This window comes from Salmo salar, chromosome ssa07 (assembly GCF_905237065.1).
Source record: "Salmo salar chromosome ssa07, Ssal_v3.1, whole genome shotgun sequence".
In the NCBI taxonomy this organism is placed as follows: domain Eukaryota; kingdom Metazoa; phylum Chordata; class Actinopteri; order Salmoniformes; family Salmonidae; genus Salmo; species Salmo salar.
The window spans coordinates 23,141,362-23,159,780 of NC_059448.1; the positions used below are offsets into that span (position 1 = coordinate 23,141,362).

Consider the following 18,419-nt stretch of genomic DNA (forward strand, 5'->3'; position numbering starts at 1 on the left):
CAGTCCCTGCCGCTGATAAACATGCCCACAGCATGATGCTGCCACCACCATGCTTCACTGTAGGGATGGTGCCAGGTTTCCTCCAGATGTGACGCCTGGCATTCAGGCCAAAGAGTTCAATCAGACCAGATAATCTTGTTTAAAGGTGCCTTTTGGCAAACTCCAAGTGGTCTGTCATGTGCCTTTTACTGAGGAGTGGCTTCCGTCTGGCCACTCTACCATAAAGGCCTGATTGGTGGAACGCTGCAGAAGAAGCTCTGTTAAAGTGACCATCACGTTCTTGGTCACCTCCATGACCAAGGCCCTTTTCCCCCGATTGCTCAGTCTAGGAAGAGTCTTGGTGGTTCCAAACTTCTTCCATTTAAAAATGATGGAGGCCACTGTGTTCTTGGGGACCTTCAATGCTGCAGAAAGTTTTTGGTACCCTTCCCCAGATCTGTGCCTCGACACAATCCTGTCTCGGAGCTCTACGGACAATTCCTTCGACCTCATGGCTTGGTTTTTGCTCTGACATGCACTGTCAACTGTGGGACCTTATATATTAAATAGACAGGTATGTGCCTTTCCAAATCATGCCCAATCAACTGAATTTACCACAGGTGGACTCCAAACAAGTTGTAGAAACATCTCAAGGATGATCAATGGAAACAGGATGCACCTGAGCTGAATTTCGAGTCTCATAGCAAAGGGCTCGAATACTTATGTAAATAAGGTATTTCATTCTTTTTCTTCTATTTATACATTTACAAAAATGTCTAAAAACCTGTTTTTGCTTTGTCATCATGGGGTATTGTGTACGGATTGATGAGGGGGAAAAAACATATTTAATCCATTTTAGAATAAGGCTGTAACGTAACAAAATGTGGAAAAAGTCAAGGGGTCTGAATACTTTCCGAGGGCACTGTATATAGCCAGTAGGGCTGTATAATATTTAATAGTGCCATTCAGGCTTGGTTGATGTACACTCTAAGACGAGGACCAGATGTGTAGCCATACAGTCTAATGGAGAGCAGAGCCAGAATAGGAGTTGTGACTACGGTACAGAAGGGTATCATGAGGACAGGAGTGGGGATGTTTAGATGACCGGCGATGCTGTGTGTGTGTGTGTGTGTGTGTGTGTGTGTGTGTGTCTGGTGTTTATATACAGGAGGGTGAAGGGGCCCAATTGGGGTTTCGAGAGGATGGTTTTCCAAGCGGTATTTAGACTGCTCACGTGCAGACACACACACACACACAGACAGAATGTGGACTCACACAAGCAATCTCTCAAATGCACACACGCGCACACACACACACACCACACACAAAAACACGTACGTACGCACACACCGTCTCTCTGACTAAGACACTCCCAGTGGCTGGTGTTTTTTGTTCGTAGTGAGCGCTCATTTACTTCATTAAAAGCCTTAATTAACGTGACAGTTCTGTGTAATTACACTCTTTAAGATGTACTACTCTGTTCAGAGCAAGTTGGACGCCCTCTCTCTTTCTCCCTCTCGTTCTCTCTCTCTCTCTCTCTTTCTCCCTCTCGTTCTCTCTCTCTCTCTCTTTCTCTCTCTCTCTCTCTCTCTCTCTCTCTCTCTCTCTCTCTCTCTCTCTCTCTCTCTCTCTCTCTCTCTCTCTCTCTTTCTCTCTCTCTCTCTCTCTCTCTCTCTCTCTCTCTCTCTCTCTCTCTCTCTCTCTCTCTCTCTCTCTCTCTCTCTCTCTCTTCTCTCTCTGTTTCTCTCAACTCAGTTTCACAGGGAAAAATGGTTTAAGTTAGTGGTGTTTGTGTGTGTGTGTGTGTGTGTGTGTGCTTTAGCAGTGCTAAATTCTACAGTAAAGTTGTGTGTCTGACATGTGGCATTAATGTGATGCCTTTTAAGAGTTCCTCTAACAGATCCCATCCCTCCTATGGTTCTAGTCTTTTTCCTTCTCTCTCTATCTCTCTCTATCTCTCTCTATCTCTCTCTCTTCTTTCTTCCTCTTCTTCTCTCTCTCTCTCTCTCTCTCTCTCTCTCTCTCTCTCTCTCTCTCTCTCTCTCTCGTTCTTCCCATCAGACCGTTGACCCACTTCCCTCTTTTGCATCCCGCCTTCCCTTTTTTCTTTCAGACTTTCGTCATCCCCTCCAACAACTTCTCCACCTCCCTCCCTCCTCCCGTTCCTCCCATCAACCCTCCCTTCCCTCTCATCTCACCATGAAAGTACAAGTTAAAACAGCTTCACAGAGGATCAACCGACAGACAGTTGTCGTACAGCATTCCTTCACCATTCCAACCCTAGCGTGGTCGTTATGTTCTTTTAACGTTGCTCTGACGTCCTGACGGACTGTTTTGATGTGGCTGTTTCTGAGTCGACGGTGACGTCCCACTGATCTGTCCAGCTGAGCACAGCATAGTGCTATTTCCTCTGGTTTGAGCACACACACACACACACACACACACACACACACACACACACACACACACAAAGACAGCTTTTGAGTTTATTTGTGGCAGAATGTTGTTGCTGCACGCATTGTAATCAGACACTGACAGACAATGACAGACAATGTGGTTCTGCCTTATAGAGGAGGACAGATAGGTCCAAAGAGAACTGGAACTGGGGATACGAAGTCTGTATCCCAAATGCCACCCTGTTCCCTTTATAGTGCACTATCTTTGACCAGGGCACATAGTGCACTATATAGGGAATAGGGTGCCATTTAGGACATAGCAAAAGAGAATGAAAGGCAGAGAGAGAGCGAGAGAAAGCGGGAGGGAGAGAAATGGAGGGAGAGTGAAAGAGGGAGACAGAGATAAAGAAATAGTTGATTTTACAGTGAAATCCAAGTATTGAGCAGAATCCTAAATAGTTATTTTGAATGTGTCCATGTGAGAATGGCTTTTCTGAGTTGTGTGTGTGTGTGTATGCCTCTATTAAAGTGTGTGTGTGCGTTAGTAACTCACGCACACACGGGTAGCCTGCAGGGTAGGGGCGGAGACCCTGGGCCTAAAAACATCTACATGATAAACTCAGTGAAAATGGGAGTGTTAAGACTAGGGTTGCAAAGGGTCGGAAACTTTCCGGTAAATTTCCTGAATTTTTCTGAAAACGTTCCGTGGGAAGTTAAGCCTGAGAACTTTGGGAATTCTGCTTAAATTCATGAAAAAAGTTAGTTTATAACAGTGAACATTTTTTTGGGTGGGATACACATAAGGCAATTCTAGGTCTTGTGGCATATTCTGGTTAAACTATCCCCAATTCAATGGAATTGCAACCCTCTGCATGCACAGTGCATTCTTCCATCACATGTACAGCTGATTCTCAAGATCTTACACACTAATGAGATGCTATTGAGCCCACACTACTACACTGTCTGAGACAAGGACTACATGCTTTCTGGTAAGTTTTAATTACAATACTGGGTGGGTGAATATATTTTATATAACATACATCATTTTTTATTAACTAGTAAATAGTAGCCTACAGCAAAGTGTGTTTAAATCCTTTCTAACAATTTTGCTAGTTAATTTTTGCTACCATGTGGGTTTTAGCTTTCTTGAGCCTGCTAACTGAGTGTTAATTCACCTGTTTCCATACTTGTTTCATTGTAAAACATTTACAACATTTACAAAGGAGTTGTTTAATCTAACTACTTAACTATTTATCTGTACATGGAATTGTATTTCTTTTTTTGTTGTTGTATTTTTTCTAATCTTACAGGAAAATGCCGTGGGCACTATCTGATGTGTGGAGACATTTTACTGCAGCTAATGTAGAAGGAAAAGCTGTGTACATTAGCAAATACTGTGCCAAATCATATGTGAAGAATGCAACAAAGATGCAGAATCATCTGGCCAAGTGCATAATGTTCCCTCAGCGCTCACAACAAGCAACCTCTGACAAAAGTCCCTCTACTTCTATTTGAGGTGAACATGATGAATCATCAGACACCTTATCGATAGCAACAGCTCATGGTCCTCCTGGAATCAGAAGTTTTTTTGACTCAATGGAGGAACGTAGTCAGAGAAATGCTGATGAATGTCTTGCTCGAGCTGTGTATGCAACTGGTTCACCTCTGGAGCTCACAGGCAATGTGTTGGAAGAGATTTCTGAATGTTCTTCGCCCAGCATACACCTCTTCAACCGGACATGCTTTATCTACTCATCTGCTGGATGCAGAGTTCAACAGAGTTCAAGTGAAGGTCAAGCAAATCATAGAGAAAGCAGACTGTATTGCAATCATCTCTGATTGGTTGTCGAACATTCGTGGGCAAGGAATAATTTACTACATCATCTCCACCCCTCAACCGGTATTCTACAAGAGCACAGACACAAGGGACAACAGACACACCGGTCTCTAGATTGCAGATGAGCTGAAGGCAGTCCTCAATGACCTTGGACCGCAGAAGGTATTTTCACTGGTGACAGACAATGCTGTGAACATGAAGGCTGCTTGGTCTAAAGTGGAGGAGTCCTACCCTCACATCACACCCATTGGCTGTGCTGCTCATGCATTGAATCTGCTCCTCAATGACATCATGACACTGAAAACAATGAATACACTCTACAAGAGAGCCAAGGAAATGGTTAGGTATGTGAAGGGTCATCAAGTTATAGCAGCAATCTACCTCACCAAGCAAAGTGAGAAGAATAAGAGCACCACATTGAAGCTACCCAGTAACACCCGTATGGGTGGTGTTGTCGTCATGTTTGACAGTCTCCTGGAGGGGAAGGAGTCTCTCCAAGAAATGGCCATATCACAGTCTGCCGATATGGACAGCCCCATCAAGAGGATCCTCCTGGATGATGTATTTTGGGAGAGAGTGGTAAGCAGCCTGAAACTCCTGAAACCTATAGCAGTAGCCATTGCACGGATTGAGGGAGTCAATGGCATCCTGTCTGATGTTCAGACTCTGCTTGCAGATGTAAGAGAAGAGATCCGTACTGCCCTGCCCACTTCACTGTTGCTCCAAGCAGAGGAAACTGCAGTTCTGAAATACATCAAAAAGTGTGAATACTTCTGCCTGAAGCCCATACACGCCGCAGCGTACATGTTGGACCCCAAGTATGCTGGCAAGAGCATCCTGTCTGGTGCAGAGATCAACAAGGCCTATGGTGTCATCACTACCGTGTCTCGCCACCTTGGCCTGGATGAGGGCAAGGTTCTTGGCAGTCTGGCGAAGTACACTTCCAAGCAAGGGCTTTGGGATGGAGATGCAATGTGGCAGTCGTGCCAATATATATCTCATCAGCCACCTGGTGGAAGGGACTTTGTGGATCTGAGGCTCTTTCCCCTGTTGCCTCCATCATCCTCCAAATCCCACCAACATCAGCCGCCTCAGAGCGCAACTGGTCCTTGTTTGGGAACACACACACCAAAGCACGCATCAGGCTGACCAATACAAGCGTTGAAAAATTGGTGGCCATCCGGGTATATTTGAGGCTTTTTGAGCCTGACAACAAGCCATCCTCAACAAGGTTGGAATGTGACAGAGAAGATGAGGCCTCAGAGTCTGATGTTCAAGAGGTGGACATTGAGGAGGTCCAGGGAGAAGACATGGAAGCCTGACAGGAAGGCAACCAAAGCTTTAGTTTCTAGACTATCATTTTACAGATGTATGTTGAAAAACATTTTGGGAGATGTGATGGATCATTGGGGATCATTCAATATTCCCTTTCTTTTGTTGTTCAGTGAAACCATCCCATGTGAAGAGTCAACTCATTTAATGGAAGTTCAATTCATTACTTCTAGTGGTAGGATTTAATAATTTGCAATTATGTCTACTTTTCTGTCTCCATATGATATGGTAAATATATCAAATGCAAAAACATCTACATTTAAATGGTATTAATATTCATTTGCATATATTTCCGTTAATTCCCATATATTCCCATTAATTCTCATATATTCCTGTTAATTCCCATGGAAAGTTTCTACCTCTGAATATTCCCCAAAATGTGCAACCCTAGTTGAGACACGACTCAGTGGAGAGAGAGAGAAACCCCCAGCTCCTACACTTAGCCACTATACCATGTGTATATATCCTGTTACCTGTACCCCCTGTTACATCAACTGTCTGTCTGTCTGTCCATGTGTCATCACTGGAGAGGCCCCCAACATCACTGCCTGTTTGTGTGTGTCCAGTCACACACACACACACACACACACACACACACACACACACACACACACCACTGAGCCCAGACCATCATGGCTAGGCTAAGTCGAGACCAAGACAGGGACAGAGAGAGAGAGAGATGAGGAGAGAGCGAGAGAGATAGAGGGAGATCTGGAAAGACAGATAGAGGGAGCGAGAGAAAAATGGAGAGATGGAGCGAGAGAGAGATGGAGCGAGAGAGAGATGGAGAGAGAGGGAGAGAGCGAGAGAGAGAGGGAGAGATGGAGAGACAGAGAGGGAGCGAGAGAGAAATGGAGAGAGGGGAGATGGAGAGAGAGAGGGAGAGAGCAAGAGAGAGGGAGATATGGAGAGACAGACAGACAGATAGAGAGAGAGAAATGGAGAGATGGAGAGGGAGAGAGAGGGAGATGGAGGGAGAGAGAGGGAGATATGGAGAGACAGATAGAGAGAGCGAGAGAAAGGGAGAGAGCGAGAGAGAGGGAGATATGGAGAGACAGATAGAGGGAGAGATGGAGAGACAGATAGAGGGAGAGATGGAGAGACAGATGGAGGGAGAGATGGAGAGAGAAATGGAGAGAGATAGAGAGAGAAATGGAGAGGGAGGGAGAGAGAGAGATATGGAGAGACAGATAGAGAGAGCGAGAGAAAGAGAGAGAGCGAGAGAAAGGGACAGAGCGAGAGAGAGAGAGAGGAGATATGGAGAGACAGATAGAGAGAGAGAAATGGAGAGATGGAGAGGGAGATATGGAGAGACAGAGAGAGCGAGAGAAAGGGAGAGAGAAATGGAGAGGGAGAGAGGGAGAGAGAGAGAGAGATATGGAGAGACAGATGGAGAGAGCGAGAGAAAGGGAGAGAGCGAGAGAGAGAGGGAGATATGGAGAGACAGACAGATAGAGAGAGAGAAATGGAGCGATAGAGGGAGAGAGAGAGGGAGATATGGAGAGACAGAGAGAGCGAGAGAAAGGGAGAGAGCGAGAGAGAGAGGGAGATATGGAGAGACAGAGAGATGGAGAGATGGAGAGAGATGGAGAGAGAGCGAGAGAAAGGGAGAGAGCGAGAGAGAGAGGGAGATATGGAGAGACAGAGAGATGGAGAGAGATGGAGAGAGAGCGAGAGAAAGGGAGAGAGCGAGAGCGAGAGGGAGATATGGAGAGACGGAGATGGAGAGAGATGGAGAGAGGGAGAGAGAGAGAGAGGGAGAGAGAAATGGAGAGAAGTGTGGTGACAGCAGTGCGAGATGGTCGGCTCGTTAAACCCATATCCTTGCTGTGTTGCCGGGGGAGTGGACAGGGAGAGGTGTTTTAGTCTATATCTGGGAGAGACATGGGAATACCGAGAGGCTTAAAAAAAACACAGCTTTACGGATGCATGAGCAAAGAGCAGAGGAAAGAAAGACGGAGAGAGAGAAGGAGGAGAGAGGCCGGCATTGACCCATTTCTGCAGGCCTCCATTCTATAACGGACACACACACACACTCCCAGACACACTTGCAGGCAGACATGTTCTTCCAGACTTTGAGACACTCAGAGATATGCTTCACACAGGCGCACGAGAACACACACACCATACAAGCACCATACACACAGCCCAATACACATCAGCTGCACTCAACCATCCCCCATTAGCTTTTCAATATGAAAACCCCTATCCGCTATTGAACGTCATTCTATGGCAGCTAGACTCTAAAGGGTACATTGAAGTGCTACCCCAAGCTGTTCCTCATCACGACATTACACACTTCCTGCCAAGAATGTATGTGTTCAATACCGAGCTGATAAGACCATGAGCCGCTTCTCTTCTATTCAATCCATTTCTATACCTCCCTCAAAGCTATTGAGGTGTTATGGGGATTGAAGGACATTGAAGGGGCCTGTCTATTCAAACCCACTGTCAGGGCGAAATATCTCGAGCATAGAAATACACACACATTGACTTTCAATGATTTTATTCATCGCCGAGATATTTTAGTCACATGCACTGGCTCATTAGCACTGTTGAGAGTCTCATAGACATATACTTGGACTCACACTCGCGCACACACACACACACACACACACACACACACACACACTTGTACACACACAAGAACACACGCCGATGCTCTGCGACACACACACACACACACTACCCCTCTCAAATGCACTTGATGCCCTCAGACGAGGACTCTGACCCAGTTCGACTGTAGCCGGTGTCTCTCTCAGCCGTCCTGTATCTCCACCGCTGCTTTACCGACATTTTGCCTCAATGTTACGTAAGTGTTGTCTCTCCTCAATCCTCTCAGCGCTTATTGCTCACGTTGGCTCATAGTCCTTTTTTCTCCCCTCTCCCCTCTCCCCTCTCCCCTCTCCCCTCTCCCCTCTCCCCCTCTCCCCTCTCCCCTCTCCCTCTCCCCTCTCCCCCTCTCCCCTCTCTCCCCTCTCCCTCTCCCCTCTCCCCTCTCTCCCCTCTCCCCCTCCTCTCCCTCTCCCCTCTCCCCTCTCCCCCTCTCCCCCTCTCCCTCTCCCCTCTCCCCTCTCCCCTCTCCCCTCTCCCCCTCTCCCCCTCTCCCCTCTCCCTCTCCCCTCTCCCCTCTCCCCTCTCCCCTCTCCCCCTCTCCCCTCTCCCCTCTCCCCTCTCCCCCTCTCCCCTCTCCCCTCTCCCCTCTCCCTGTCTACTTGTTGATTTCTTTCTTTCTCTGCCTGTCTGTCTTTTTGCCTCTTTTTTTCTGTCTGTTTGTCTCTTTCTTTTGGTCTCTCTCACGCTCTCTATCTCTTCAATTCTCTTTCTCGCGCTCTCTCTCTCTCCATCTCTGACTGACTGGGATGTCTGACTGGGATGTCGAACAGTATTACTGTTATAGAGGTTAAAGATTAATAACCTACGCAGCAACCAGGACTACACATCACACACACACACACACATCAGACATGCACACACGCACACACACACACACACACACACACACACACACACACACCTGGCTCATTCAGCCAGGCATTGAATAACATCCAACCCGTTATCTGCAGAACCTTTCCAATTGACACTCCACTGTCAAACAAAATAAAGAATTGGCATGCTCAACTCCGTATTCTGTGTATAAAGCTTTTGTTTGGATGCAGGGTTACAATATAATTAGTATTCGCATTACAATAGTAATTTCCCCACTATCTCTCTCCACTGACAGCCAATATAAAGCATGATAGACACATCACTACTGTAGATTCACAGAGCATCTGCCACTTCCAATCAGACCGTGCTTTAGAAGATTGGAGGTAGGCGTGGCTACAATGCATTTTGAAGGTGTGTGTGTGTGTGTGTGTGTGTGTGTGTGTGTGTACATGGCAAAGACCAGGTGCATGCCTGATATCAGTCCTCCTCAGTAGAGCTGAGGCCTTTACTAAACGTGTGTGTGTGTTTCCATGCTTCCCACAACCCTAGCACAGAGAGAGGGGGGAGACACGGGGGGGAGAGGTTATGGGGGAGGAGGGGTCATGGTAAGCGAGTCCGAAAGATAGAAAGTGAATAACTGCTGAGAATTAAAATGTCATCGAGCACAGGGGAGGTCAACCACACACAAGGCAAGCAGAGACACTGAGATTATTCCCCATGACACACCAGCACAGGGGTGTGTGTGTGTGTGTGTGTGTGTGTGTGTGTGTGTGTGTGTGTGTGTGTGTGTGTGTGTGTGTGTTTTAGGGCTATGACGATACCAGTATCGCAGTATTTTCTCCATGGCAAAAATGGAAACACATAGCAGTCCAATCTCTTTCTTCCTTTAAAAACCTGCTGTATGTAAAATATTGTGTGTTATATCTAATATAAATAAAACATGACTCTGGATAACAACATAATGATGTTTGTTTCCAACATTAGTGCTGTTTTGTTTCCTTCCCACGATACTAACGAGTAAGGCGATGCTGGTGGCGTCCCGGCCCTAGTGTGTGTGTGTGTGTGTGTGTGTGTGTGTCCAACATTATGCTCTAGCATGTGGCCATGATTTTGTACACTGACTGAGACCCATTCCAACTCACACACTATGCCGTGTTATACCCACATTTAAACACCCAGTAAGGTTTCCACATTCACAAGTATACATTTCATGTCTAATAAAACTTCGGCAACATACACAAGGTCTTGTCCTTAGATGTACTCACAGCAGACTGGTCGGTATCCATTTAGGTACCTCCGACTCAAACACACACACACACACACACACACACACACACACACACACACACACACACACACACACACACACACACACTTTGGTACTTCAACCCAGTAAACAATCTCCCTTGGTTTTTATGATGGAAAAACCCATTTTCTCAATCTTCTCCATTGAAAACAGCTTAGGAAAACCTCAGGCCATTTTGGCACTAGTAGTCAGTGTGTGTTTCTATACATTCGAGCTTGGTGGGATGCATACAACGAAAGAGTGACCCGGTAATGTCTTGGCTTAGGTTATGGATCAAAATAATACTTTTTCAGGGCTGAAATACATGCGGTACATATAATAGCTATTTTTGGTTTGAGTACACAGCGTAATGTGTTCAGCTGTCAGGGAAAGGTAATGGGTTGTGATGGCTTCGTTAATGTGTCATACAAAGGTTCTAAAAGTGTTCTATGTGAGTTATGAAGGGTTCTACAGTTACAGGAAATATGAAGTATGATCCAAGATTTGAAGGAGTTGGCCCGGGAGAGACGGTGTGAGTCCCGAACATAACTCTTTCTCAAGGGTGTGCGCGTGTGTGTGTCCAGGGAGGGGAACATGCAGTTAAAGCTTCATCATCTGGATGATATACCATATCTCTCTGGAGAAGGAGGACTACGGAGTTAGCACAGGAATGCGACTGTAAATTCCCTCCCCGTCCCTCGGTCTTTTGACCGGCCAACTTGGTTCCCGTCTCAGAAAAAAGGTCCAGAACTCACTAACAGTAATGTCGTTTTGCGGATGGAATTATTCTCAGGACAACGTGTCAGAATAGACACAGTGCACACACACAGCTTCTGTCATCATCAGCGCGTGTGTGAGACAGACTTTGTTACGTCGGTTTCTGGTAAAGTGGTCTAAAGACCAACCAACTGAAGCTGAGAGCAGAACTCCGCTGTTTGTGATGCCAAACCTTTCATGTTTATTTGTACAGACGGAAGCTAACACGACATTCACACACACACACATCATCGCTCCAGCGTTAACGTACGTTAGTAATGTGTATCCCAGGGGCCAAACACCCACTCACGATTCCATTATTGTGTGTGTGTGTGTGTGTGTGTGTGTGTGTGTGTGTGTGTGTGTGTGTGTGTGTGTGTGTGTGTGTGTGTGTGTGTGTGTGTGTGTGTGATCATGTTCATAACTCTAGACAACAAGAGTGCGTCACAGATACGGTATCGCACACACCAGCGGCGAGCGTGGGAGAGACGAGACACACACTTCTATACAGGCAACGCGCTCGCTCCGATCTCTCATCTTTGTTCCCCCGGTTTGTTTGTTTGTTTTCTTTTTGTTGTTGTTGTGTCGTTTAATCTGCTCTTTCGCTCCGCGCCTCGTCTCTCTCATCCCCTTTAACTTGAATCTATCTGCCATCTGACAACGAGCTTCTCCTAGTGGGTTACAGCTCCGTGTGCAGACTGTGTATTCGCTATGTAGGGAATAGGGTCACATTTGAGATGCAGCCTGTATCTGGTCAACCCAGGCCAGTGTTTTACTGCTCTCTCTGGAGACTGACTTCAGTAGCTGGTCTGGTCTAGTTGGAGAAGGACTGTATACACACACACAGACAGTTAGCGTACACGTACACGCACACCCACTCACACTACACACTTTATCTGAAGCCCTACTCTGGTGCAGACTGTGTTGGCTGATTGAGGATGACTGCGGTGTTATTTCATTAATTACGTTTTTCCGTCTTTCGCTCCCGTCTTTGTTTGGTGGGAGGAAGAGGGTGGCGAGGCGACGCTCCTGCTCCCTCGTCGTCCTCGACTGTTCTACACCCCCCCCCCCCATCACTGCTGATCATCGTCTCAATTACGCATCCCTCCCTCCTTCCTTCCCTCTCCCTCCCGCCCCTGTCGCTGTTTTCGGTCTTTCCTCTCTCAGCTCATCCCAAGTTACTCTCTCTCTACTCCTCTACTCCCCCCCCCCCCACACAACCCCGTCGTCACATTCCTTATTTTCTTCTCGCTCTTTCTCTCTGTTCCAAAGTTATGTGGTTAAAACTAACAACTACTTGCATTGTCCCTCTCTTTTCTTTTATCTTTTCTCTCCATTACCACCTTTTTTCCCCATAAGTGGCAACAGCTTAAAGTAGTCTCGTTCTCTCTCGCTCTCTCTCCCCCCTCTCTCTCTCTCTCTCTCTCTCTCTCTTTCCATCACTTCTCATAGTCTACTGTCTCAGTCATGTCAACAACAGCTTGTCATAAACGATCAGTCTCAATCCTCCCTCCTCCTCGTCTTCTCTCGCCTCCCTGTTCTACTTATTCTCTCTTCTTCTCTTTCACTCTGTCCTTTGCCAGCCTTTCAGTCCTATTTTTTAACCTCCAGCACTGTCCTTTTTTGCCTCCCTCCATCTTCTCTCTTCTTCCTGTCAAGCATCTCTCCTTTCTCCTTTTGGTTTTTCTATTCATTACTCTACGTGAATGTCCTTGTCCTCTGCAGAGATCCCTCTCTCCTCTCGCCTCCTTTCACACTTTCCAACATTAACAGGCTGGCAGGAAGATGGAGAGGTGAGATGACTAAGGCTCTCTTCTTTCACACCTCTCTCTCTTTCTCCCCCGCTCCCTCTCTCCTCGCCAACACCTTAATCTGTAGCCTCAAGTCAAAGGGAGAGAAAAATAAGAGGGCGGGATGTATTTTTGAGGGAAAGCAAAGGTCTTGAGGCGTGAACTGAAAGAGAGGGAGGGGAGAGGTAGAGAGAGTGTTTTCTGTATTTCTCCGAAATTGCACCCATCCATTCTCCTCATCAATCAAATTTCAGTCAAATGTATTTATAAAGCCCTTTTTACAGTAGCAGATGTTACAAAGTGCTGTAGAGAAACCCAGCCTAAAACCCCAAACAGCAAGCAATGCAGATGTAGAAGCACATCCCTCTCTCCTCTCAGCCAATGAGCCTCAGCCTTTAGACTACATGGGGAGTAGTAGAAATGGCCTTTTAAGCATTCTAGTACAGTTAAATAGTTAACACACACACACACACACACACACACACACACACGGACGCAGCGGTCTAAGGCACTGCATCTCAGTGCAAGAGGCGTCATTACAGTCCCTGGTTCGAATCCAGGCTGTATTACATCCAGCCGTGATTGGGAGTCCCATAGGGAAGCGCACAATTGGCCCAGCGTCATCCAGGTTTGGCCGGGGTAGGCCGTCATTGTAAATAAGAATTTGTTCTTAACTGACTTGCCTAGTTAAATAAAGGTTACACACAAACCACACACCACACCACACTGACCAAAAAGTAATTTTGTTGGCATTTACATGTGCCCGTTACCAGTAAATCATAATCAAAACCTATTTCTTTCACTTACTTGCTGTGCTGTTTCCTTGTTCATTTGTTCAGTCTCAACCAGGATTTCATCATGCATGTCAAGCAGTGAAGTTTCAGCTCTGTCTGTCCGTGGCCTCTCTTCCTCGGTGGGCACCGTGTCCGTTTCCATCTTGTCCAGCTGTGTCTGTAACATTTCACGTAAACCCTGTTTCTTGTCTGCATCAAAGTAGCGGTCCTTGTACCTAGCATCGAGCATGGTGGCGACACATTAAAGAGGCTCAGAGAGAATGCCACCGAATTGCTTGTTCAGTCTCATACTTTTGTAAGTTTTAACCCCACTGTCTGTCAATTAGTTTTATTGAGCAGGCTTTTCAATGCCATGACAGAGGGTATCATGTCTGCTGCAGACGCAGTTGATGAGCTTATTTCTCCAGTCAGTTGTTGGAATGGCACTAGGAGTGCGTTCATGTTTCAAACATGTTCCCAGATGTCATTGAAATGGCAGCAGCGGTCTGAGAACCAGCACATTCTTGAGCATGCAATACGGCTTTCTTCAGTACGAAATCCTCGTCTGCCCACTGTGCTGTCAGACTCAGCATGCTCATGGGGCTGACGTCGCTGGTCCAAATGTCAGTCGTGAAGCTAATAGCAGTGATGCCCGTAGCAAGTAGCTCACGGATGTTTCAACAACAATACTGTGTAACTCCGGTAGGGCAACATCTTAAAAATAGTGCCTACTTGGTAGTGTGTACCGGTGCTCGACCAGTCTGCGAAGGCCAACATCATCCACGACAGAGAGCGGTTGATTTTCAAGGGCAATGAATTCCATTATCTTGGCGTTAATGGATTTCGCCTTTTTGAGTTGTCTCGCTGAAATGTTGTTACTCTCTCAAATGACTGCTCGACTGGAACTTGTTTAGTTGTTGGAAGTGTGCGCTTAGTATTTTTCAGCTTTTGTTCTGTGTGGCGTTGTATTTTCCGTGGCTTTATGACGTCATCTACCTACGTTATATAGGTATGCACGTCAGCTTTGACATCGGTTTTGCACATCGCCGTTAAACTAGACATCGGGCCGATACCGACGTTGGCATTTTTGAGCTAATATCGTCCGATTCCGATACGCTCACCGATATATCGTGCATCCCTAGCTCTGATAGCTAACATGGAATGGACGAGAGCATGGTGCTTGCAACACCTGGGTTTGTGGGTTCGAATCCCTCATGGACCCAATATGCTAAATGTGTTAAACTATGCGTCCCTTTGGATAAGAACATCTGCTAAATCGTAACACGATATTGTTTAATTACACAGAAGCGAATTTCTCTTTCTCTCTTTTATATAATGAATCCTGAATTCTCAATGAGATAATCATTGTCTCCTCATAATAATAATACTACTACCACATCTCTCTCTTCTCCAGCTTGTGTGTCCAGTCAAACAGTGGACTTCTATATCAGGGCAGTTTATTGGAGTTAATTAGTGTGTATTAGTCATTGAGTCCACGGAGCTCAGTCACTAGGCCCTAAATGAGACATTAGGACTTATTAAAAGCCTCACATCTTGTAGGACTGTGACATTTCACAGCTTCTGCGTGCGAGTTTAGTCACCACGTCTGCAAATGTCACTCATCCACTGGCTGGGTAGAATGGTGGGGCTGTGTGAATGGGAGGCATTGTGAAAGGGAGAGTGTGTGAGCTTGTGTGTGTTTCACCCATGAGGGTGAGTTTCGTGTGTGTGTGTGTGTGTGTGTGTGTGTGTGTGTGTTTCACCTGTGTGTGTGTGTGTGTGTGTGTGTGTGTGTGTGTGTGTGTGTGTGTGTGTGTGTGTGTGTGTGTGTTAGACAGCCGCCCTGATAAGTTGTTCTGTTGTTCCCCCTCCAGCCACGTCAGATGGGACGCGCCAGGGCCTGGAGAGTATGAGGGGAGGAGTGTGTGCCACGCAGGGCATGAAGGTGATCCTCAAAGTGGGACAGAGTGAGTACTGAGACACACCTGAAATAAACACTCATTCATCATTCTCTCTCTCTCCCGCTAACACACACACACACACACACACACACACACACACACACACTGACCGTGTACTCTAAGTGTATTAGTGTTGATTAGAGGCAGAGAGCTGGAGGAGGGGAGCAGCCAGGATCACATGGCTGTAATGAGCCCTGTTGACTTCACTCACTAACACACTGAACACCCCGACTCTCTGCTACTGGCTGTCTATGTCCAGACATACAGGAAGGAGTAGGCTGCTCATTCTGGGCTTAAACACCACTGACCCTGCTAATGACTTTCTATGTATACAGTAAACAGTCTCTATGGTGTTAAACACCACTGACCCTGCTAATAACTTTCTATGTATACAGTAGAGTAAACAGTCTCTATGGTGTTAAACACCACTGACCCTGCTAATAACTTTCTATGTATACAGTAGAGTAAACAGTCTCTATGGTGTTAAACACCACTGACCCTGCTAATGACTTTCTATGTATACAGTAGAGTAAACAGTCTCTATGGTGTTAAACACCACTGACCCTGCTAATGACTTTCTATGTATACAGTAGAGTAAACAGTCTCTATGGTGTTAAACACCACTGACCCTGCTAATGACTCTGCTGATGGTGGCCTTGGGTGACAGAGGGGGTCAATGTTTTAGACGAAAGTCACACGTTTTCTCTTACATACACAGATTTTCATACATGACTGCAAACACACAAATACATACAGTAGTCTGCCAAAATCTACACACACACACACACACACACACACACACACACACACACACACACACACACACACACACACACACACACACACACACACACACACACACACACACACACACACACACACACATACTCCCCATTCTATGCTCCTCATAATATAATCCTCTCCCCCTCCTCAACAGTGTTATCAGCTCTGTGTGTTGTTGTGAAAGCTCTCCTCTCTCTGTGTGTTGTTGTGAAAGCTCTCCTCTCTCTGTGTGTTGTTGTGAAAGCTCTCTTCTCTCTGCGTGTTGTTGTGAAAGCTCTCCTCTCTCTGTGTGTTGTTGTGAAAGCTCTCCTCTCTCTGTGTGTTGTTGTGAAAGCTCTCTTCTCTCTGTGTGTTGTTGTGAAAGCTCCTCTCTCTGTGTGTTGTTGTGAAAGCTCTCTTCTCTCTGTGTGTTGTTGTGGAAGCTCTTCTTTCTGTGTGTTGCTGTGCAAGCTCTCTTCTCTCTGTGTGTTGTTGTGAAAGCTCTCTTCTCTCTGTGTGTTGTTGTGGAAGCTCTTCTCTCTGTGTGTTGTTGTGAAAGCTCTTCTCTCTGTGTGTTGTTGTGAAAGCTCCTCTCTCTGTGTGTTGTTGTGAAAGCTCTTCTCTCTGTGTGTTGTTGTGAAAGCCCTTATATCTATGTTATTGTGAAAGCGCTCTTCTCTCTGTGTGTTGTTGTGAAAACTCTCTTTTCTCTGCGTGTTGTTGTGAAAGCTCTCTTCTCTCTGTGTGTTGTTGTGAAAGCTCTCTTCTCTCTGTGTGTTGTTGTGAAAGCTCTCTTCTCTCTGTGTGTTGTTGTGAAAGCTCTCTTCTCTCTGTGTGTTATAGTGAAAGCCCTTCTCTCTGTGTGTTGTTGTGAAAGCTCTCTTCTCTCTGTGTGTTGTTGTGGAAGCTCTTCTTTCTGTGTGTTGTTGTGAAAGCTCTCTTCTCTCTGTGTGTTGTTGTGAAAGCTCTCTTCTCTCTGTGTGTTGTTGTGGAAGCTCTTCTTTCTGTGTGTTGTTGTGGAAGCTCTTCTTTCTGTGTGTTGTTGTGAAAGCTCTCTTCTCTCTGTGTGTTGTTGTGGAAGCTCTTCTTTCTGTGTGTTGCTGTGCAAGCTCTCTTCTCTCTGTGTGTTGTTGTGGAAGCTGTTCTCCTGAGAGGGAAGTGGTGCTGCTGTGTCTCCATCTCTCCGTCCCATCTCCATCATTCTCTACAGCCCACCCAGGGGAGAAGAGTAGCACTCCCTATATCTCTTTTCTTTCTATCTCCTGCTCTCTTTCTTTCTATCTCCGGCTCTCTTTCTTTCTTTCTTTCTTTCTTTCTATCTCCCGCTCTCTTTCTTTCGTTGCTGGTTGAATGAAAACCGCCGTCATTGATTCCCTCCCTTCCTCTCTCTCGTCCTCCTCACCTCTGTTCTCTTGGGTTTCACACTAATTTGCAGGTCCACCTTTCATGTCGTCTCTCTCTCTCTCACCTTTCTTGTCCCTCTCTCTCTCTCTCTCTCACTCCTCTCTTACTCATCTTCCTTTCTCCCTTACCTCTCTTGCCCTCCCCGCCCCTCTCTCGCTCTGTCTCCCATTTTTCTTGCTCCCTCTCTTTCTCTCCCTACCTATCTCCATCTTCTTCTCTTTCTCTTTCTACCTCCTTCATCCTCTCTTTCTCTCCTTGCCTAGCCGTCCTGTCTCTCTCTCCCCACCCAATAGCTCCTTTAATCTTCTCTCTCCCCCTGTATCCTCTCTCTCCCCCTCTCCCCCCCTCCTCTCCCTGTGTTATCTGTTGTGAGTCTGAAAGGTCACCTCTGCTCTGTTTGTCATCTAAACACACGGTGTGCCGCCTCATAGAGATCTCTGATGAGATTTGGAGCGCTGCTCAGCTCTGAAACACACACAGGCGCACACACACCCACACACACCCGCACAGTCTTAGAAACTTGCACGTTCCCGAGAAACACACACACTCTTTCTCTCGCTCGCACACACATACATACACACACTTATGTTTTACTATCCTTGTGGGGACCCACAATTGATTTCCATTACAAGTCCTATTTTCCCTAAACTTAACCCTAACTCCTAAACTTAACCCTTAACTCCTAAACTTAACCCATAACCCTAATTCTAACCCT

The 18,419-nt window shown here is 46.3% G+C and overlaps 1 protein-coding gene across 1 annotated transcript in view; it reads left to right on the plus strand.

Annotated features, from left to right (window-relative positions):
• LOC106608822 (ephrin-B3) overlaps positions 1-18,419 on the plus strand; it is a 120,024-nt gene that overhangs the window by 92,423 nt on the left and 9,182 nt on the right. The window contains exon 3 of the mRNA XM_014206990.2: positions 15,452-15,544. Within this exon, the coding sequence (XP_014062465.1) occupies positions 15,452-15,544 (93 nt within the window). The remainder of the gene's footprint in view (positions 1-15,451; positions 15,545-18,419) is intronic.